Below are 18,931 nucleotides of genomic sequence, written 5' to 3'. Positions count from 1 at the left end.
TGAAACAGTTGATGGAGCAGGATTTTGCTAAAGAAATCTGCTCAATTGAGTGCTCCTATAACATGTACCAATAATAAGTAGTGCTAGACGTACAAATGTGCACAAAACATTACACCAGGGATGCTACCTTCAAATTTATGCATGAACTAACTCAAATTAATGTGTAAATAACTGTAAATGTAATAACTACGTGATGTGAACAAATTGTGATGGACTGCATGGCAGGGCCGCATGCGAATCCTGTAAAATGCATGGTGTGTTGCTTTAACCTAATAACGCAGTTTTCTAGCTTGAGCTATGCTAGGCTAATCATTAATAATGACTTCGAGCTAAAGAGGATTGTAACAGTGAGAATTACATTAACGCATCATTAATAGTATATTTCACGTTCTTTTAGTAATGGATGAGTCTTCCATGTTTTAAGTTGTCCAAAATAATGGCGGCTTGAATTACATGCGAGCAGGAATCATGTGACCACGAAACCGAACTGCTGAGCGCAGCAGAGAAAGATTGTACTGGTGAAGGACGAAACCATTGACAACCAGCGTCATCGTGGGAACGGAACCCAAGGTCACTGAATTTACTAAACTATACAAAATATTGTAACATGTGTACTCCTGATAGAGAAGCCATATTAATGGCTGATAGCAAAAAAATATTTAGAACAATGGTGTAGTCAAAAGCAAATGAAATCATTATGAGGTGACATCCCACCCCTAGATTTTAACCAATCCCTTAGCTAGAAATTATGGGTTTGCAACTTTTGTGGGATGGACGATGTACTTTTAGTGTACAAGAATAGGTGCTTTAGAGGTGTGGTTTAGGTCGCTTAGGCTGAAGGTGTCAGAGAAAGGCGTACATCGCGGTTAATTGTTTTGCTGAGAGTCCTAGCTGTTCCTGTCCTGTCCTGATTCTTGAGTCTTTGATCCCTGACTCTTGGTTCGGGAGTCCCTCACTGCTACCTTGGCCTGGGTGGTGGTTTTCCATTACAGATCTTTTGGTTTTGTATTTTGATCAAAAGAAGCATTGTAGAAATTATTTTGCAGTTATATTCTTGTCTGTTCCTTTTGTCTCTTCATCTATCCCTCAGATTTGTTGATAAAGAAGGATATAATTTACCTGCATCTAAGATCTCTTCATCTACCCACTCCTTGCAACGTTTATTTTTAAAGAAAACTTTGTGGTGGTTGTAATTCGATTTTTGCGCTCTAATGAGGTTACGGTATTTGAATTTCTATTTGATGTCGATATGATCAATTATTATTATTAGATAAAATTATTAAAACTTAGAGATTCTGTGATTATTAAGTTAGTTTTTCTTATGATGAATGTTTAAGAATTGTCATTATCAACTCTTTAACTAATTGGTCCATCAACCAAATAGATGAAAAGTCGATTATCATTTGTTAAACAATTTAGAAGCCCCAGATGTTCACATTGATGTTAGAGTGACCAGAAAAAAGTAAAGGAAATAAACTTGACCCCAGAACCAGGTTGAGGAAAGAAAACTGGTAACTCAACAGATTGGTTTCTAGGAAAAGCAGAAAATGCTTTGGGAAGGAATTTAGGGTTGGTGTGGTAACTATCTTATCTTTATGTAGTTGAAAGAGAGGTTCTTCTAAAGTTAATGTCTGTAGCTCACCAACTCTCATCAGTGATGTGATAGCAATGAGGAAAGCAACTTTCCATGAGAGGAATTGTAAAGGGCACTTATGCAATGGTTCAAATGGTGGATCCATGAGCCTTGTAAAAACCACACTGGGGCAGGAGGAATCCTTGGTGGTATTACCCTTTTTGAGCCTTACATGAAGGCCTTGATTACTGGAATCCGGATAGTGACAGATGTTGCCTATTAAGTAAGTATGCAGCTACTGCTGCAAAGTGCAAACGAATAGACGTGCAAGCCAGTCCTGTTCGTTGTAAATGTAACAAATAACAAATAATGTTTTCAAAGAAGCATCTAAAGCATTCATTTTGTTGTTATTGCAATATACAACAAATCTTTTTCCATGTTGCAGCATAGCAAGCTCTGGTGGTAGGCCTTCTTGCTTTTTTTTATAATATTTATACAGTCTGGTGGTAAATTTAAATAACTAAACTCTATGACTTTTGGAGCCAAATCGCTGAATTTAGTTCTTTGGGATTTGGATGTCTGACTTCTCCATGGTTCTGTGTGAGAAGACTGGAGGTAAGGTGCAGTTTTTGATGTGGAACTAGTGACCGCTCAAATAGGATGGTGTACCATGGTTGACAAGCCCATGTGGGAGCTACCAGAATTAGTGTGAGAGATGTTTGCCTGAGTTTCCGAACTACCCACCGAATGAGCAGGAGAGGCAGAAAAGGGTAGACAAATACCCCTGACCAGTTCATCCATATGGCATTGCCTTTTAAGAGCGGGTGTGGGAACCTGGAGCCGAAGTTTGGGCATTTTGCATCGTGGGCTGTGGCGAACAAATCTATTTGTGGAAATCCCCATTGTTGAAAGTACGGAAAAATAACTTGGTGGTGAGGTTCCCACTCGTCAATTTGTTGCCTTCTGCTGCGGAGATCGGCAATTTGATTGTTTGGGAACTTTTAAAACATGCCCCAGAAGTGTGGATGCCATAACCAACTTTATTCTGCAATGCAGTAGCCGGGGGGCAGCCCAATCCAGTATCCTGGAAGGGCGCAGAGATTGTTCCTAGGGTAGTAGAAAAGATCCTGCAAATTACAGGCCCATAAGCCTGATGGACATCCTGCAGAAAGTCTACACAAAGCAAATTTTGGCTAAGTTAACTGACTGGATCGCGGAAAAAGATGTACTCTCACCTTGCCAGGCTGGTTTTAGAAGAAAAAACAAGTACAATTGACCAAGTTCTTAGACTTTTAATTCTAGCCTGGAAGTATACAAGGTTAAGAGATGGCTACTTGTATGTTGCTTTTATTGATTTAAAAGCAGCGTTTGACTCGATTCCAAGGGTGCTGCTGTGGAAAATCTACACCAACAGGGGGTACCTGATGAGATTCTAAATCAAATCATACGGCTACATGAGGGTAACTTTGCCAAGGTACGTTGGGGCAAAGGAGGCGAGCTCACCAATGCGATTTCAGTGAGGAGGGTTGTGTGCCAGGGCTGTGTCCTGGCGCCTACCTTGTTTCTTTTATATGTAAATGATCTGGTTGAACATTTGCTAAAATCTTTCCATGACTCGCCTAAGCTTGGAGGGAACCATATCTGTGCTTTAACATTGGCGGACGATACAATTTTGCTGTCCCAAACTCCCAGGGATTTATAAAACCTACTTGATAGTCTTAACCAATACTGTAAAGCAAAAGGCTTAGAAATAAACCCAATTAAAACTAAATACATGACTTTGAGACCACATAATTGTTTTAAAAACAAAACCTTGAATGGGGTGACCTTGGAGGGGGTTTCCAACTTTGAATACCTGGGGGTTACCCTAGATTCTAAACTCTCTTGGAATCCATACATTAAGAAATCAAAGGCCATCTTAATGCAAAACTCTGTCCCCATCGAAAAAAAACAATTTTCAACTGTATCAAAAGCTCACTCCCGCCTTGGAAGTATATAAATTTAGAGCTCAAACCGCTGCCCTGTATGACTCAGAAATATGGGCCGGTGGAACCCTCAATCCACTAATTTTTGGGGAAAACAAAAAATCATGAGAATGTTTGTGGCCCTCCCCCAACATTATCCACTGGACCTTTTGACCTTTGACATGGGCATAAAACGACTGGCACATCTAGCGGACTGGAGAATATTGTCCATATTGGGTTGGAATTTGGATAACAGAGGAACTAGGAACCTATAGAGAAACCTTGAGTGAGCTATTGGTACTGGATGCGCCCAAGTCACTTTTCCTTGGTTGGTTCACATTCGGAAATGGTTTCTTGATCTAGGTCTGAGCAGATTCTGGGCAAATCCGAGACAGCTGACACCTGAATCAAAGTGCGAGATTAAGCACATTTCTTGGAATTTTATTGGGCACAAAGTGACTTTAAATAGTACATCAGGAAGGCTCACAACACAATCTTATTGTTAAAAACGACTCCTTGCTTTGAGCCATTCTTGGACAACATCGAACCCCAACTAGCAAAGTCATTATATCTGAAATTTAGATATGAAATACTCCAGATAAATGCTCTTACTTCCAAACGGGAAATGCCACAATTTAAGGATGGGGACCCAAAGTGTAATCTATGCCAATTGGGAGTAAAGTAGGATATTGCACGTTTTATTTTTCTGCCCAGCATACGTAATGGCTAGAAGGAAATGGATAAAACCGCTAGACAGGAGTTTGAATGTTAGGACGTACAACAAGATGTTGCGAATTCCAAAAACAGACAACTCAACTCATTGTATTTGGTCTCAGCAGATTTTTATTAGCCACCAGTTTTATAAGGAATAAGAGTAGACTAACGTTTTAAATTACAGATCTAGGCCTGACTTGTATTCAGCTATTCAGTATACATTAAGTTGCTTGGCTCAAACTAATTTAACCAGAGTAGTTTTACCTAGAACATATTTTATTGATACCCATGAATTATTTTAGCATAATTATTAATAATTGCGTATTTCCGGAAAGGGTTAACAGAGTATGCATTTGCACTATGTGTTTCCCTACAAACATTGTAAACGGATAATTAATTTCTTTAAAGCAAAGAAAAATCAGAAATCTCAATATTCATACTGTATTTTACACATTGATAACAGTTTTAAAGTGTATATCTGTGGACACCGTGTTACGTATTGTACATTTTTAAGAAATGCTTTGATGATTCGTTGAATCGAATAAAGATTTTTGACTTGAATTTGGTTTACTCCTGGGAGATGTTCTGCTAGAAGATAAATCTTGTGATCGATCGCCCAAATCCAAATGGCTTGAGCGAGTGTTGGCAGTTGGAGATAATGTGTCCCTCCTTGCTTCTGCAAGAAATACATTGCTGTCATGTCTGTTCGGACTAGGACAGTTTTGGCTAGGAGGGGAGTTTGAAAAGCTTTCAGTGCTAGAGTAACAGTTAAAAGCTCTAAATAGTCTTGCGCTTGTTGCTCCACATGCCTTGCATTATGTAATTGTGAGAAAGTGGGTCTATATGTACTGGACTAGAAGGTAGTACAGTGTATATAGAGTCCACCGACCACAGAGGTATAACAGAGGTTAAAGTCAGAACTGACCTTACTCTCAAAAGTGGTAGCTTGGTCGAGCAGTAAGGCAGTACCAGAGGACAGTGTAAAGCGTTTGTTGTACCCACTCAAGTCAGCAAAAGGTTTCACACACTCAAGAACTGAACTCAAGGCCAATTGGTATTATATCCTCAGATATAGTTGTTTTATTTTTAGAACCGACAGTTGTAAAAATATACTTTTCAGGTTATAAGTACTCTCAAGTAATTACTTTGCTAAGAAGCAATAAAGTTTGTGCACACATAGATTACAGTATAGGCAGTAAGCAACATAGTTCTGAATCGCACTTTAACATTGAGCTCAAAGGGTTTTCATAGATAAGTGCAGTTGATTACTCTATGGATTACTTTCGTAGTTCCAGGACTGGGTCTAAGGTTCAGTCCTTGGGGTCTAAGCTGAAACCAGATTAGCAAAAACATTTTAATTACTGTGATGAATTTTCATGAATATAAAGAGGTTTTAAAAGTTCACACTTAGAAATTTTTCAATGTAAATCTGACAATGTTATTCAATGGGAGGAAATTCAGGTTGCAGGTAAAGTACGTTCGCGTTACTTTTGTAACCCAGCCCTGGTCTCCTAGGGCCAGCACTGGGGGCTTCACTCAAAACAGGTAATTAATTGCGTTTCAGTATCTCGTACGATTTTTAAAGAATATTTGAAGTTTTCAAAAGTAGACACTTAGAAGAAATTTCAGAGAAAATCAGATAATGGGTTCCTATTGAGAAAATACAGGTAAACAGGAAACACTGTAAGGATTACTTTAGCGATTCAGTACTGGACTACAAGGTACAGTACTGGCTTCTCTCCTGATCCCAGGTGAGTATTTCGGAATTCGAACTTCGGCTGATTTTAGGTGAATATTTTCAGTTTTCAAATAGTCACACTTAAAAAAAATTCAAGTCAAAATGGGCCAATGTTATCCAATGGCAGGTAAGTGATTTACAGGTTTCCAGGTGAGTACTTGGTAGATGAAGTTATAGTTCTGGGCATAGACTCAGGGGTCCCCCAGGGCCAGGTGAGTACAGTTAGTTCAGTCCCAGCGGCACAGGGGCGGCCGGGTGCAGAGGTAGTTAGGCCCGATGTTATCCAATGAGGGAAGGGAGGCCTCCGGTTGGTGGCTGCTGGCTAGCAGGCCACACGGCTGTGGGAGCTGAGCTCCTGGTCACTTGTTCAGGACAAAGGGGGAGTAGGCTAGGGCAAAGAAGTCACAGCCAGAGGCACTCGGACGGCTGGTTGCAGGGTGCTTTTGAGCCGGCAGGCGCTCAATGTTATTCAATGGGAAAGGTCAAAGGGGAACAAAGGCTGCAGGTCGGGGACGGAGACTCTCCAGGGGCGACCAGCACTTCGAGAGGTAAGTTGGGATGTTGGAGCACAAGTAGGTACCCCAAAAGGTAAGCACAGGGGGCTGTAGGGCGCCAGGTGCAGGGGTGTCTTTTGGGGGTCGGAAAAGCTTACCCTCGGTTGGTGGCGGTAGGAGGGGGCCCCTGGTTCTGAGTCTGCAGTCGTCGTCTGGTTCGTCGAGGAGGGTCTTTGGGCACTGGACTTCGGGTCTCAGTCGCCGGGGGGACGTCCTCGGGGTCTTGGTTCGGGTTGGCCCGGCCCGGCCCGGGCTCGGCTTGTGCAGAGTGGGCTGGTCCGGAGCTTCCTGTTCGGCACCAGGTGGGTTGTTGCAGCAGAGCCTGTGCTGGTGGGAGTTCCAATCGTCCAGGGGGTGCAGCAGGCAGGTCCTAGAGGTGTCTCAAGGGGGCTGCCCACAGGAGTCGCCGGAGTTAGGCAGGAGCAGGTTCCAGGAGAAACAGGCCTGTAGGGCTGGGGCCAAGTCAGTTTGGGTTGTCCTGTTAGCAGCTGCACGGCGGGTCGTCGTCCTGGTCTTCTTTCTTCTTGTTATCGGAATCTGAGGAAGGGAGGTTCAGGGAGCCCCTAAATACTAAATTTAGGGGCGCTACAGGAAGGGCAAGGGCAAATGGGCCCCGGTCCTGGGGCGAGTACACCCCCTAGCCTGCTCCTCTCCTTTGGGAGGGGGACAGGAACCTAGCTGGGATTGGGCAGGGCTCCCCATCTTCAAGATGGCCGGGGCCCGGGGTCGTGCTTCACCTCGCCTCCTCCACCTGAGGGGTGGGGTTGGCACACCCCCCTTCCTGACGTAGCTTTTCCCGCCAGTCTTCCCGCCAATGTGGGGGTAGAGCTGGTGGGTGCTGGTTGCTGGGTACAGCAAATGGTCTGGAGAAGCTCTCAGAGGCGGTATGCCTTTGAAGCTTCCCCCTGTCCATCCTGGGGGAGGAGACCTAGCACCTCGCCCAGGATGTGCTTTGTTGCAGGCCCAGGAGAGCGGGGGCTCTCCTACCCAGGGGTCCAGCAACATGTCTACTGGGTGGCAGCCTCTGCAGCCACTCAGCCCAGACGGGGATCGTAGGTTCAGGTTTTAGGGGGCATCTCTAAGATGCCCTCTCGTGCATGTGACCTTAAATCCCACACTAGCATCAGTGCGGGTTTAATGTGCTGAGAAGTGTGGCACCAAACTTGTCAGTCTTCAGTGTTGCCAGTATGGTGCTGGAGAGTTCGTAATGACGACCTCCCAGCACCATATACTCTTAACTGGCATCACTGCACTTACAGGGCCCAGGAACAGCCCTGTGTACTGTAGGGGCACAGGGCTCATATGCACCTGTGCCCTCACCTCTGGCATAGGGCACCCAGCTAGAGGGGTGACGGAAGTATGCCAGGGCAGTGGGTTCTGTGGGCAGGGCACACAGTGCTGTGTGCCCTGTCGACTCATTTTGGTTCTGTACTTAGGCGCTCAGCCTGCCAAGGCAGTATGTGGGTGCCCAGGTACAGGGCCCAGAGGGTGGCACAATCAGTGCTGCAGTCCTCAGGGGTCTTCTCTGGTCACCATGCTCTGGGTACCTAGGGTCCCATTTACTAGGGGCTGATAGGTGGCCAGAGATGCCAATTTGGTTTTGGTTTCAACACAGTTTCAGGGAAGGAACACAGGCCCTGGGTACCTGGTTGGCAGGCACACAGGGAAACACTCAGTCAAAGCACATCTGCAGTTCAGAAAAAAAGTGGGGGCATACCAATGCAAGAAATATGGCACTTTCTCACAAGAAGGCTCACCTTATTGGAAAAGATGCCGAAGCACCGCTTGCCCCACGGCTGAATCCAGGTAATCGTGTTGGATAAACGTATGCTGTTTTTCCATATTGCAGCACAGCATGTACTCTCATTAGGCACTCCAGCAAACAGGGCCGCAATATTAGGGATAGCCCTGGTCGAGCGCGCCTTAGCTTCTCCTTTTAAAGGACATCCATCCTTAGAATGGCAGAATTTATATATTTAAGGATAGTATTCATCATTCTCCTCCTCTTCTTGGTACTTAACATGGAGCTCCGCCAATGGGCCACTACAAAAGAATCCTCCTTGTCATCATCAGACTCCCCATAGTCTAACAAGTGGCTTGGTGGTAAAGGAGACACTTTAATAGGGCAGGTGTGCTATGGGCTCAGATCATCTTGTGCAGGTTGGTGTCTCGCCGGCAGGGTCATTGACGGAGGTCAAATCCGGTGAGAAAGCCAGCATTGGAGGCTTCTTTTCGTCGCCGATGAAGAACTGTTTTTGTTCTGGACACCTTGTTGATCGAGGTGAAATGGGTGTGGACAGTGTGGGCTTCGTCTTCATCGAAGAGGTGGTCGTAGTCAACATCGATGAGGTAGTAAATGACTGGGTTGTCAGTCTTGGTCTTCATCGGCTGGTCATTTTAACTGGGTTACCGTCGTCTGTGGATGAGGATTTTGTGGGCTTCAAAGCAAAGGCTGTGGATGGAGCAGAGAATTTAGATTTGCTTCAGAGGAAGCAGATGCTAGCCTTTCTCTGTGTGAGGAGCCTGTTGAAGATCCATGAAGGTCTTATTTTAAGGCCGTCTAGTGCCCCTTGTTGACCCGTGTGACCTTTCTCTTTTCCTGGGCATTTCATATGAGGGGATAGAATCCTCATTGTTTTCTTCCTTCGAGACAGCAGTTTTTGTCTTCAATTTCTGAAGCCACAGTAAAAGCCTCCCCTCTCTGTCCAAGAGTTTTTGAGGAAAAAGATCTACAATATTTGCAATCTTTTACCTTGTGGGTAGGATAAAGGTAATATATACATTGCTTATGGGGATCTTCTGAATGTAGCTTTTTCTTTCCACAGGACCCACACGATCTAAAAAGAACCTTATTGAAAGGTTCTGACATCTTGAAGCCGGAGAAGTGGTTAGGAAATATCAAATATTGTTTAAGCTGTAGTAACTGAGCAGAGCTCAGGCAGACTCCCTGCCACAGGGTGTGCGTTAGAAAATCTGAGGGACGATGCCTCTGCTAGGAGTGTTCCATGGGAGCTATTGCCTAATTGGCTGGAGTTTGGTTCTTTTCTTTTAAAGATTTAGATAAGCTACAAAAGTCAATGTCTTTTTACGGTTGAAAGCTATCCATGCTTTTCCTGCTGCTTTCGAATGTACCATTGGACTTCCACCTTGATGACTGGGACGATTAAAGTATTTGAATCCATGAAAGAGCCAATACTGGAGAATGGCGTGTTGCGGCCCAGCTGAAAGTGCATATCTTTCATTTTATGCAGTACAAAGCAATTATTCAGAAAAAACAAAAAGAAGGAAAAACTGCAAGGCAGGACTTACCACTCCTAAGGCCAGCTCTTGGTGCAAGGGATCATGGGATAGATAATGTAGTGGGACTGAGGAGGACATTGCCGGAGCATGGTGGGAAGCAGTGTATGAGAAGCCTCCAATCGGATGCTGTTCCCCTCGCAGATCAACTTCGTTTTCTATCCTTTGGAGAGGCTGAAGGGGAGGACAGAAAAAGGACAGTATATGGAATAGGGATAGAAACTGAGCCCATGGGGGTAAAGAAATTAGTGTAAGGAAAGGGACCCCTCCCCCCACAAACCATCCCCAGAAGATAAACCATAATGGGTGATAGAGGCCAAAGTGAAAAGGAGGGTGGTGGCCCAGGGCGAGGCCACAGGCAGGCCGGGCAGAGGGCGAGGCCACAGGCAGGCAAGACAAAAGACATGAGGACAAGGCAAAAGGCATGAGGACAAGGCAAAAGGCATGAGGACAAGGCAAAAGGCATGAGGTGGCCAGGCAGAAGGGGTCAAGGGTGAGGCAAAAAGCAAAATAGGACCGGGCCAGGGCAAAAGAGAGAAAGGGACATGGTGAGGCAAGATACATAAGAGGCATATAAGAAGCAAAAGGGAGAAGGGTAAAGAGGAGGCAAAAAGGGCAAGGAGGCACACGACTGTAGGTTGAGAGGTAGGTGAAAGGCAGGAGAACAATGGGAAAGCAGGAGTAGAGGCAGAATGGTAAGGGGAGACGGGAGTCAGGAGGTCAAATACACAAGGCAAGAGAAGAAAGGTGTTACATCAGAGGACGAGGCAACAGAAGAAGAATCGTGAAGTAGGTGGCAAGAGGGCACAGGAGGCAAGAATCAGGAAGAAACGAGAATCAGAAAGGAAAGGTTGAAGTGAGAAGAAGCAGAGAAGTGGAGAGGCAGGGGCAAGAGGAAAGGCAGAAGGACAAAGAATAAGGGGAGGAATGTGAAATGCAGAATGAGAAAGTATGTGACACAAAAGTGGAAGGGGCACAAGACAGTTAAATGTAGGAAGGAAAATGGAGTTGAGATCAAAGAAGGCCACAACAACATGGTTAAAAGTAAGAAAATGAGAGGGAAGAAAAGATCAGCAAGATGAGAGCAGTAGGAGTCAGAAGACAAGTGAAGAGATTAAAGTGTGATCATGAAGGATAATAATCAGCAGAAAATAAGGGTGATGTGCTCATCTGCACAAATAATACCTCTTATTCTGACCAGTTGAGAAATTCAAATTCTGGGAATGACCAGTCTAACATCACAAGCAGGATCATCTCGCAAAGTGACAGAATGTAGAGCTCCCTCCATAGAAAACAAGTGCTAGACCCAAACACGCATTACTTAACTCTTCGGTGCTTGAGGACATACAAATGTCTCGAGGACAAGAATGGGTTATTCTTTGATGTGGTCCCCAAATAGGGAAGACCTGTAGCCAAAGTTAAAATACATACAAATGACTGGGAATGGGTTAATTAATGTGCAAGTAACCTCCGATAGAACAGCATGAAACGCTGCTTTTTCAATGGGAATAAAGGGTTGGATAAGTTCAGTACACTTTTGTTGCATCAACGTGGCAACTGAAATTTTCTCGAAACAGACCTCTTCATCTGTAATTATCTTAAATTCAAGGTCAACAATGAAATGACTAAGCCACACTTACCATGCGTGGATGCTGAGGCTGCAGGGGCACAAACTGGCCGAGTGCTGCCATGTGAGGCTGCTGGTGAGGAGGGGGTGGCGGGTGCAGGATGTAGTGCTCATTGGAGATGAGCGGAGGAAAGGCCTGGTAGGAAATGGGAAGTTGTTGCATAGTGCATGCCTGGATCAACTAGAAAGAAGAAAAAAAGATATGAAGTGAGATGAGACAATACCGTACCACAATGTAGACTGACTGTGCCAGTCCTTAATTCACCCATTTTGCCCTTGTGTCTGGAACACCATATCACCTTCACCCCTCAAAGTATACCCCAGTCCCCCTAAAACATAATCGCAACTTTGTGTCCTATTGATGCCCTCTCAAGCTGCAGTCAAAGTGCCACTACATTACTAGGCTGGGGCATTAAAATACATATTGCAGACACTTGACAACAGATACTGAAAGCGGACTGTGATTCAAAGGAACATTTGTCAAAAACAATTCTTCACTTTTCGCCTAACCCCTTCGCTGCTGATGACGAGCTCAGCTCGTCATCAGCCATGTTAGTCATGTAACACGGCTTTTCGTAAATTGCCGCACACAGCGGGAAAAGCCGCCGCAGCGATGCAGTTAACCTACTGATTCACCTAACTCAAATGTCACGCATTCATACAAATTAAATATTAATTAGCTGCATCCTTACTGGTGTTCCAAGCGCTTGCAGAAGGCATGGTAGCATTATTAGCACTTACCGGTGGCGGTAAGCAGCAGAGGGGGTAATGCTGTCCGCTGAACATCACTGAGCATGCTGGTAGTTGCTGTGCGTTGCACCCTGCAATATGTTGGCCTGTGTGCAGGGGAAAGCCTTGGGTTGTTACTGTAGTAACTGTATAGGACAGAGGGACAGGTCCCTGGTGCACCTAAAATGAAAAAAGTCCTAATTAAAATAACTCAGTGATTCTATGGAAATTAATGGGCCTTAATTGTCGTCTTTAGACAGCTGTAGCACCTTTTCTAATAAATTAATTATGCAAAGGGATGCACTATTTTTTGTTTTAAATTTGGTAAACAATCATGCACAATTGATAACCGATTGGATTTTGTGAAATCATATCCTGAAAAATGTCCAGACAAATTACCAAGCATTCAGAAAAGCAGACACCATGAAATTGTCACGTTATTTTGAAATGCAAGGAATCAAGATACCCCAACACATTCGCTCCAATAAGAAACGTCAAGTTTTGACCTTTTGCCAAAAATTATAATTGGACCAAATACTTGTTTATATACATTTTTCATTTGGTTTATCTATTATACAAACAAATTAATATTTGTGTGGATTTAATTTGAATATAAATCTCCAGTTACAAAGTCAATATCTTGCTATTTTGCTTACATTAACCCCTTCGAGGCTAATGACGAGCTGGCCTCGTCATGGCGCTTACCTGCCGTGCGCGGATGACAAGGCCAGCTCGTCATAAAACAATGAAAATGAATAAAACTCAGCGCAGGACGGGAAAACGCCTAGCAGCCAAGTGGTTAAAAGTTTATCATAAGAAATACTAAATCTATAAAACTGTTACACTCTCAATCCACTGCTTTCCGTGATGTATACTCATCAAATGTTCCACATATATTACTCCGTTTCCTGCCGGTTGCTTAACTTGTATAAATGATTGCATTTCATGATCTCAAACATTTCACTTACTCTGTTGCGTAGACTGCCACAGAGACAACTTTTAGAATTGGACAATAGCTGATCAAGTGATCTGCATAATTGTAAATACTATTCTATACGAACTAAAAAAAAAAAGCATAAACAGAACAAGTCATTCTTGGTGAAGCGTTTAGCTTAACATAAAACAGTAATAAGTATCTTTACTTTTCACAATTTTGTATGCACTTAGAAAAGTTGCAGTTGTCAGTACCCTTAGAAAACGTTCACATGTCTAGACATAAGAATTCAAAAAAGTTGACAATAAAATATTGTAAACAGAAAATGTGACATTCCATATTTTCCTTTGAATTGACTCAACATTATTACATTTCAGCAACTATCTTAATGCTCTATAGGTGAACTGATTCCTCGCAGAAACCTTTTTACTTGTAATTAGTACATTGGTAGGATTCTGCAACATCTCATTACCAAGGCCTTTCTCTGCAGTTTAACGATTTGATTCCTACTGTAGCCTTTCAACTAGCATTTATTTATAAGTTTTATATAGCGCGAACATGACCCAAGTGGGTTTCAGAGCACTTTACATAAGTTTGAATAAGACATAGGGGCACAGTTCAAGGAGACAAATTAGGGTAAAAGTAGGACAGTGTGCCGCAAGAGCAAAAATGACAGTGGCGGACAATGGGAGCAGGCTAGGGTAGAAAGAAAAATGAGGGCAATATACATCAGAACAAAATGACATTATGGCAAGCGACACTGGGTCGCAACAAATGACAAATAATAGTTAAGATAGCTAAACAGTCTCGAGGTAAAAAGGAACAAAACTTCTAGTGTTCATTAGAAGAGCTTTCAGTTCCCTTTTAAAAGGCAAATGTAGATGGAATCAGTCTTGTTTCCACTGGAAGGGAGTTCCTGATTCAAGGGGCAATTCCTGAGAATGTACGATTGTAGGTATCTGAAAGAGACACGTTAGTGATAGATTCCTTACCTAAGAATATCCCCAGGCGTCAGACTGGATCCGGAAATTTTTGCGTAGCAGTACCCTTGCGCGTCGGTAGGCGTCGTCTGCGGCTCCGCGTCCGTCGGAGTACTTAGACGCCGCCTCCGCGTGCGGACGTCAGTTCTTTTTTCCGCGCCAGCAAGCGCAGATCTGGAAAAAGCAGTAACCTGTAGCCAATTTTTGACTAACTTTTTTGATCATTTTTGATCATTTCCCGAAGTCTTCACGACTCCGATTGGTGCCATAGGGATGCCTGGATTCAAGCACTGCGAGGATTGCGACTGCACGATGTAGGTCACGGATCCTCACCACCTGTGTTTAACTTGTCTAGGCGTCGACCACGACGACAAGACCTGCTCCGACTGCCGGGCCCTCTCTTCGAAAGCCGGGCGGGAGCAGTCCCGCAGGCGACTCGAACTCCGGCAGTCGGCCCGCGCCGTGAGAGGTCCCGGTCCCATGGGAGGTCGAGGGACAGGTCGCGGGGTCGGAGCCACCACAGCTCCGAGAGTCGGCACCACTCCTCCGGGTCGAAGTCGTCGTCAGGTAAGAAGCATAAGCAGTCGAAGAGGCGTCATGACTCTTCTGACTCTCTCTTCAACCCCCCCCCCCCCGCCCGCTTCAAGTAGTGCGCAGGCTAATAAATACAGCAGCTACTGACAAGACGGGTACCAACTAATTGCTAGCACATACCTTCAAGAAATTATTTCCTTTTCAAAGCCCACTTCTTCTTGTGCCTCGTGTACACACCTGATGCCTCCAGGTCTAATAGAGGTGCAGGTGGAATATATGGCTTCAGAGGCTTACATTCAGTTGGAAATAAAGAGGAATGATTTGAGGAATTGTAAAAATGGCCCTAAAATGTAAGCAAGCTGCTACACAGAAGTAGTGTATGTTGTAAGTATTTTTTTTTGGGTGTGAAGACATTTGGGGGCTTCTGCTTTGTAGCCACAGCTTGAGGATGATATGACGTTTTTAGATCTGGCTGGAACAGCACCTATTATATTCACACAATACATAGAGTGCAGCTTCGGCTCCACTCAGAACTGTATATACCCTCACCTAGTGCAATTAATTGGCTCAGTTGTAAGAATAAGCACATGTGGTAAGTGGCCATTAGGTCACATTTAGAAATGTGAGTGAAAGTGATTGTTCAGTTGCTTAAGCGCTTTCAATGTCTGCAGATAAGGTAACGGACGTACAGGAGCACACAAAGAGCCTAAGTGTCTAACCTGGGATTCCGTGCTTGATATCTACCTTCATGCTTTCTCAAATTTGCTTACAATACAGCATTTGCCAACTCTTTATTTGAAGTAAATTATCAGGTGGAGAACCCACACAAACCCATCCACAATGTTGGTCAGGCTTGTTAGTTTCACTCTCACCACATAACGCTCAGCCAAAATGCTACGCCCTACCAATTTAAAATGTCACCAGCCGCCACTGGCCTACGCCCTATCTTGGAACTACGGAATGTCAACGGCTTCCTTCGGAAGGAGAAGTTCAAAATGCTGACTCTGGCTCAGGTCTAGGCTGCCCTGGACCCAGGAGACTGGATGGTAGAGTTGGACTTGCAGGACGCTTATTTCCACATTCCCGTCCTGCCGGCCCACCGGCACTACCTGCGGTTCACGGTAGGCCACGAGCACTTTGTTTACCGTGCTCCCCTTCGGCCTTACCAGCGCCCCATGGGTGTTCACGTAGGTGATGGCGGTGGTTGCAGCTCATCTGCGCAGGTTAGGGGTTTCAGTCTTCAACAACCAGTCGTCAAGGTAGGGGAAGGCGGGCTTGCCCCAGACAGTCGTCAGCCACCTCCAGACGACGGCAGACCTCTTGCACCAGCTGGGGTTCTCCATCAATGTGCCGAAGTCACACTTGTGCCCCTCTCAGAAGCTCTTTTCATCGGAGCAGTTCTCGACTCGGCGCAGTTCCGGGTTTACCCATCCGAACAGCGGGTTCGGGATATACAGGCTCTGATTACGATCTTTCAGCCTTTATCCCGAGTTTCGGTCAGGTTGACGCTGTGGCTCCTGGGGCTGATGGGTTCCTGCATCCTTCTGGTGCATCACGCCCGTTGGCGGATGCGGGTTCTGCAGTGGGAAGGAATATGCTACTTACCAGTATGCATCTGTTCTTGGCATAGAGGGCTGCAGAGTGGTACATTATGAATAGATCGCCATCTGGTGTTGGGCTCGGATGATTGCACTTTGTTTTTCTCTTGGAGAGTCTTTGTCCCTTGGTGACTCCTCCCTTGGTTGGTAGTGCGCATGGGCATCGGCTCCATCCTTAGATTGTTTTGCCATAGTAGGGTTAGATGGAGTAGTGTAGTAGAATACAGATAAGAATGCCCATGTAAATGTATCTAAATAAGATATTGTTGGAACAGACACAGGTTTCCGGGGAGGCTGGGAGGGCATGTACCACTCTGCAGCCCTCTATGCCAAGAACAGATGCATACTGGTAAGTAGCATATTCCGTTCGAGGCATATGGGCTGCAGATGGTACATTATGAATAGACTATATAGCAGTTCTCTCCCTAGCGGTGGTCGCCCGTGTCTGTTGCAACTGTCTGAAACAATGTTTTTAATACTGCCTGTCCCACTCTAGCTTGTTGTGTTGTGTGCACATCTACACAATAGTGTTTTGTGAAGGTGTGCGGTGTAACCCAGGTAGCCGCTTTGCATATGTCATCTAGTGGAATGTTCCCTAGAAATGCCATAGATGCTCCTAGTTTACGTGTAGAGTGAGCTCTAGGAGGAACAGTTAATGTTCTCTTTGCTTTTAGATAGCATATTTGAATGCATTTTACAATCCATCTGGCAATGCCCGCTTTGGAGATGGGATTGCCTTTATGTGTGGGAGAAAACGCAACAAATAGCTGTTTTGTCTTTCTGAAAGTTTGTGTTCTTTCTATATAATACAATATGGCCCTTCTAACATCCAGTGTATGTAGGGCTCTTTCAGCTACTGTTTGTGGTTTTGGAAAGAAAACCGGTAATTCCACTGACTGATTGATGTGGAATGCTGAAATAACCCTCGGTAAGAATTTTGGGTTTGTTCTAAGAACCACTTTATTTTGGTGTAGCTGCATAAATGGTTCTTGAATCGTAAAGGCCTGCAACTCACTTACTCTTCTAAGTGACGTGATAGCTATGAGGAAGGCTACCTTCCATGTGAGGAATTGTATTTCACACCTATGCATAGGCTCAAATGGTGGCCCCATTAGTCTGGTAAGCACTATGTTGAGATTCCAGACTGGGGAAGGTGGCCTTCTTGGTGGGATGACTCTTTTGAGTCCTTCCATGAAAGCTTTAATTGCTGGTACTTTGAACAGTGACAGATGCTGTCTGTTTTGTAGGTATGCCGCTATGGCTGCCAGATGCACTCTGATAGATGTATATGCTAGGTTACACTGCTGTAAGTGTAACAAATAGCAAATGATTTGTTTAGTGGATGCGTCCAGAGGGTTGATGTGTTTACTGTTACAGTGTATAGCAAACCTCTTCCATTTTGCTGCATAGCATGCTCTGGTGGTAGGACGTCTGGCTTGTTTAATGATTTCCATGCATTCTGGTGGTAAATCTAAATACCCAAACTCTATGACCTCAGGAGCCAGATCGCTAGGTTCAGTTGTTTGGGATCTGGGTGCATTATTTCTCCATGGTTCTGTGTAAGGTGCATGGGTAATAACCTTAGCTTTTGATGTGGTACTTGTGAGAGTTGTAGCAGTGTGGTGAACCACGGCTGTCTTGCCCACGTGGGTGCCACTAGTATCATTGTCATTGAATGTTGTTGCAGTTTCCGAACCAGTAATGGAATTAGTGGTAGAGGAGGGAACGCGTAAGCAAATCTGTTGGACCAATTTATCCACAGCGCATTGCCTTGGGACCTTTGGTGTGGGTACCTGGATGCGAATTCTTTGCATTTTGCGTTCTGATGATTTGCAAACAGATCTATCTCTGGTTGCCCCCATTTTTGGAAGAATGGCTGTAGTATTTGGTCGTGCAGCTCCCATTCGTGCACTTGTTCCGACTGTCTGCTTAGGATGTCTGCTATTTGGTTTTGAATTCCTGGTAGGTGTTCCGCTAACAGGTAGATCTTTTGAGGAATGGCCCATCTCCATATGTCCTGTGCTAGTCTGGACAGTTGGAGAGAGTGTGTCCCCCCCTGTTTTTGAATATAATACATTGCAGTCATGTTGTCTGTTCTGATCAGGACTGCTTTGGCTGTTATCTGCATTTGGAAAGCTTTTAGTGCTAGAAATATTGCTAATAGCTCTAGGTAGTTGATGTGCCGTTTCTTTTGCTGCACACTCCACTTTCCCTGTACTGTGTATTTGTCCATATGCGCTCCCCATCCGGAGAGCGATGCGTCCGCTGTTATTATTACTTGTGGAATTGGCTCTAGGAACGACCGTCCCTTGGAAATGTTTTCTGTGTTCCACCACTTCAGAGAGCGATACGTCCGGTCGTCTACCAACACCAGATCTGTAATCTGCCCTTGAGCCTGATTCCACTGTGTCGCTAGACACTCTTGTAGTGGACGCATTTGTAGTCTGGCATGTGGTATTAGCAGTATGCAGGAGGACATCATGCCTAATAGTTGCATAAACACTCGTGCTGGTAGTGAGTGTTGTGGTTGAAATTTTTGTATTAACCCGATCATTGTCTGTACTCTGACTGGGTTGGGGTATGCTGTTGCCTTTTCTGTGTCTACTGTAGCCCCCAGGTATTGTTGAATCTGGTTTGGTTGCAGGTGTGATTTTTTGTAGTTCACCGTGAACCCTAGGTGGTGCAGCAA

The 18,931-nt window shown here is 44.7% G+C and overlaps 1 protein-coding gene across 1 annotated transcript in view; it reads right to left on the bottom strand.

Moving 5' to 3' along the window:
- LOC147669062 (RING finger protein 44-like) overlaps positions 1–18,931 on the bottom strand; it is a 219,909-nt gene that overhangs the window by 59,054 nt on the left and 141,924 nt on the right. Inside the window, exons 4-6 of the mRNA XM_086948255.1 lie at positions 12,209–12,376; positions 11,481–11,648; positions 9,853–10,014 (exon numbers count right to left, since the gene is read on the bottom strand). Of these exons, the coding sequence (XP_086804381.1) occupies positions 9,853–10,014; positions 11,481–11,648; positions 12,209–12,376 (498 nt within the window). The remainder of the gene's footprint in view (positions 1–9,852; positions 10,015–11,480; positions 11,649–12,208; positions 12,377–18,931) is intronic.

Source organism: Lissotriton vulgaris, unplaced genomic scaffold (assembly GCF_964263255.1).
Source record: "Lissotriton vulgaris unplaced genomic scaffold, aLisVul1.2 SCAFFOLD_2071, whole genome shotgun sequence".
In the NCBI taxonomy this organism is placed as follows: Eukaryota; Metazoa; Chordata; class Amphibia; order Caudata; family Salamandridae; genus Lissotriton; species Lissotriton vulgaris.
The sequence above is the reverse complement of the archived record's forward strand: the minus strand, read 5'-3'. Positions and strand labels throughout refer to the sequence as shown.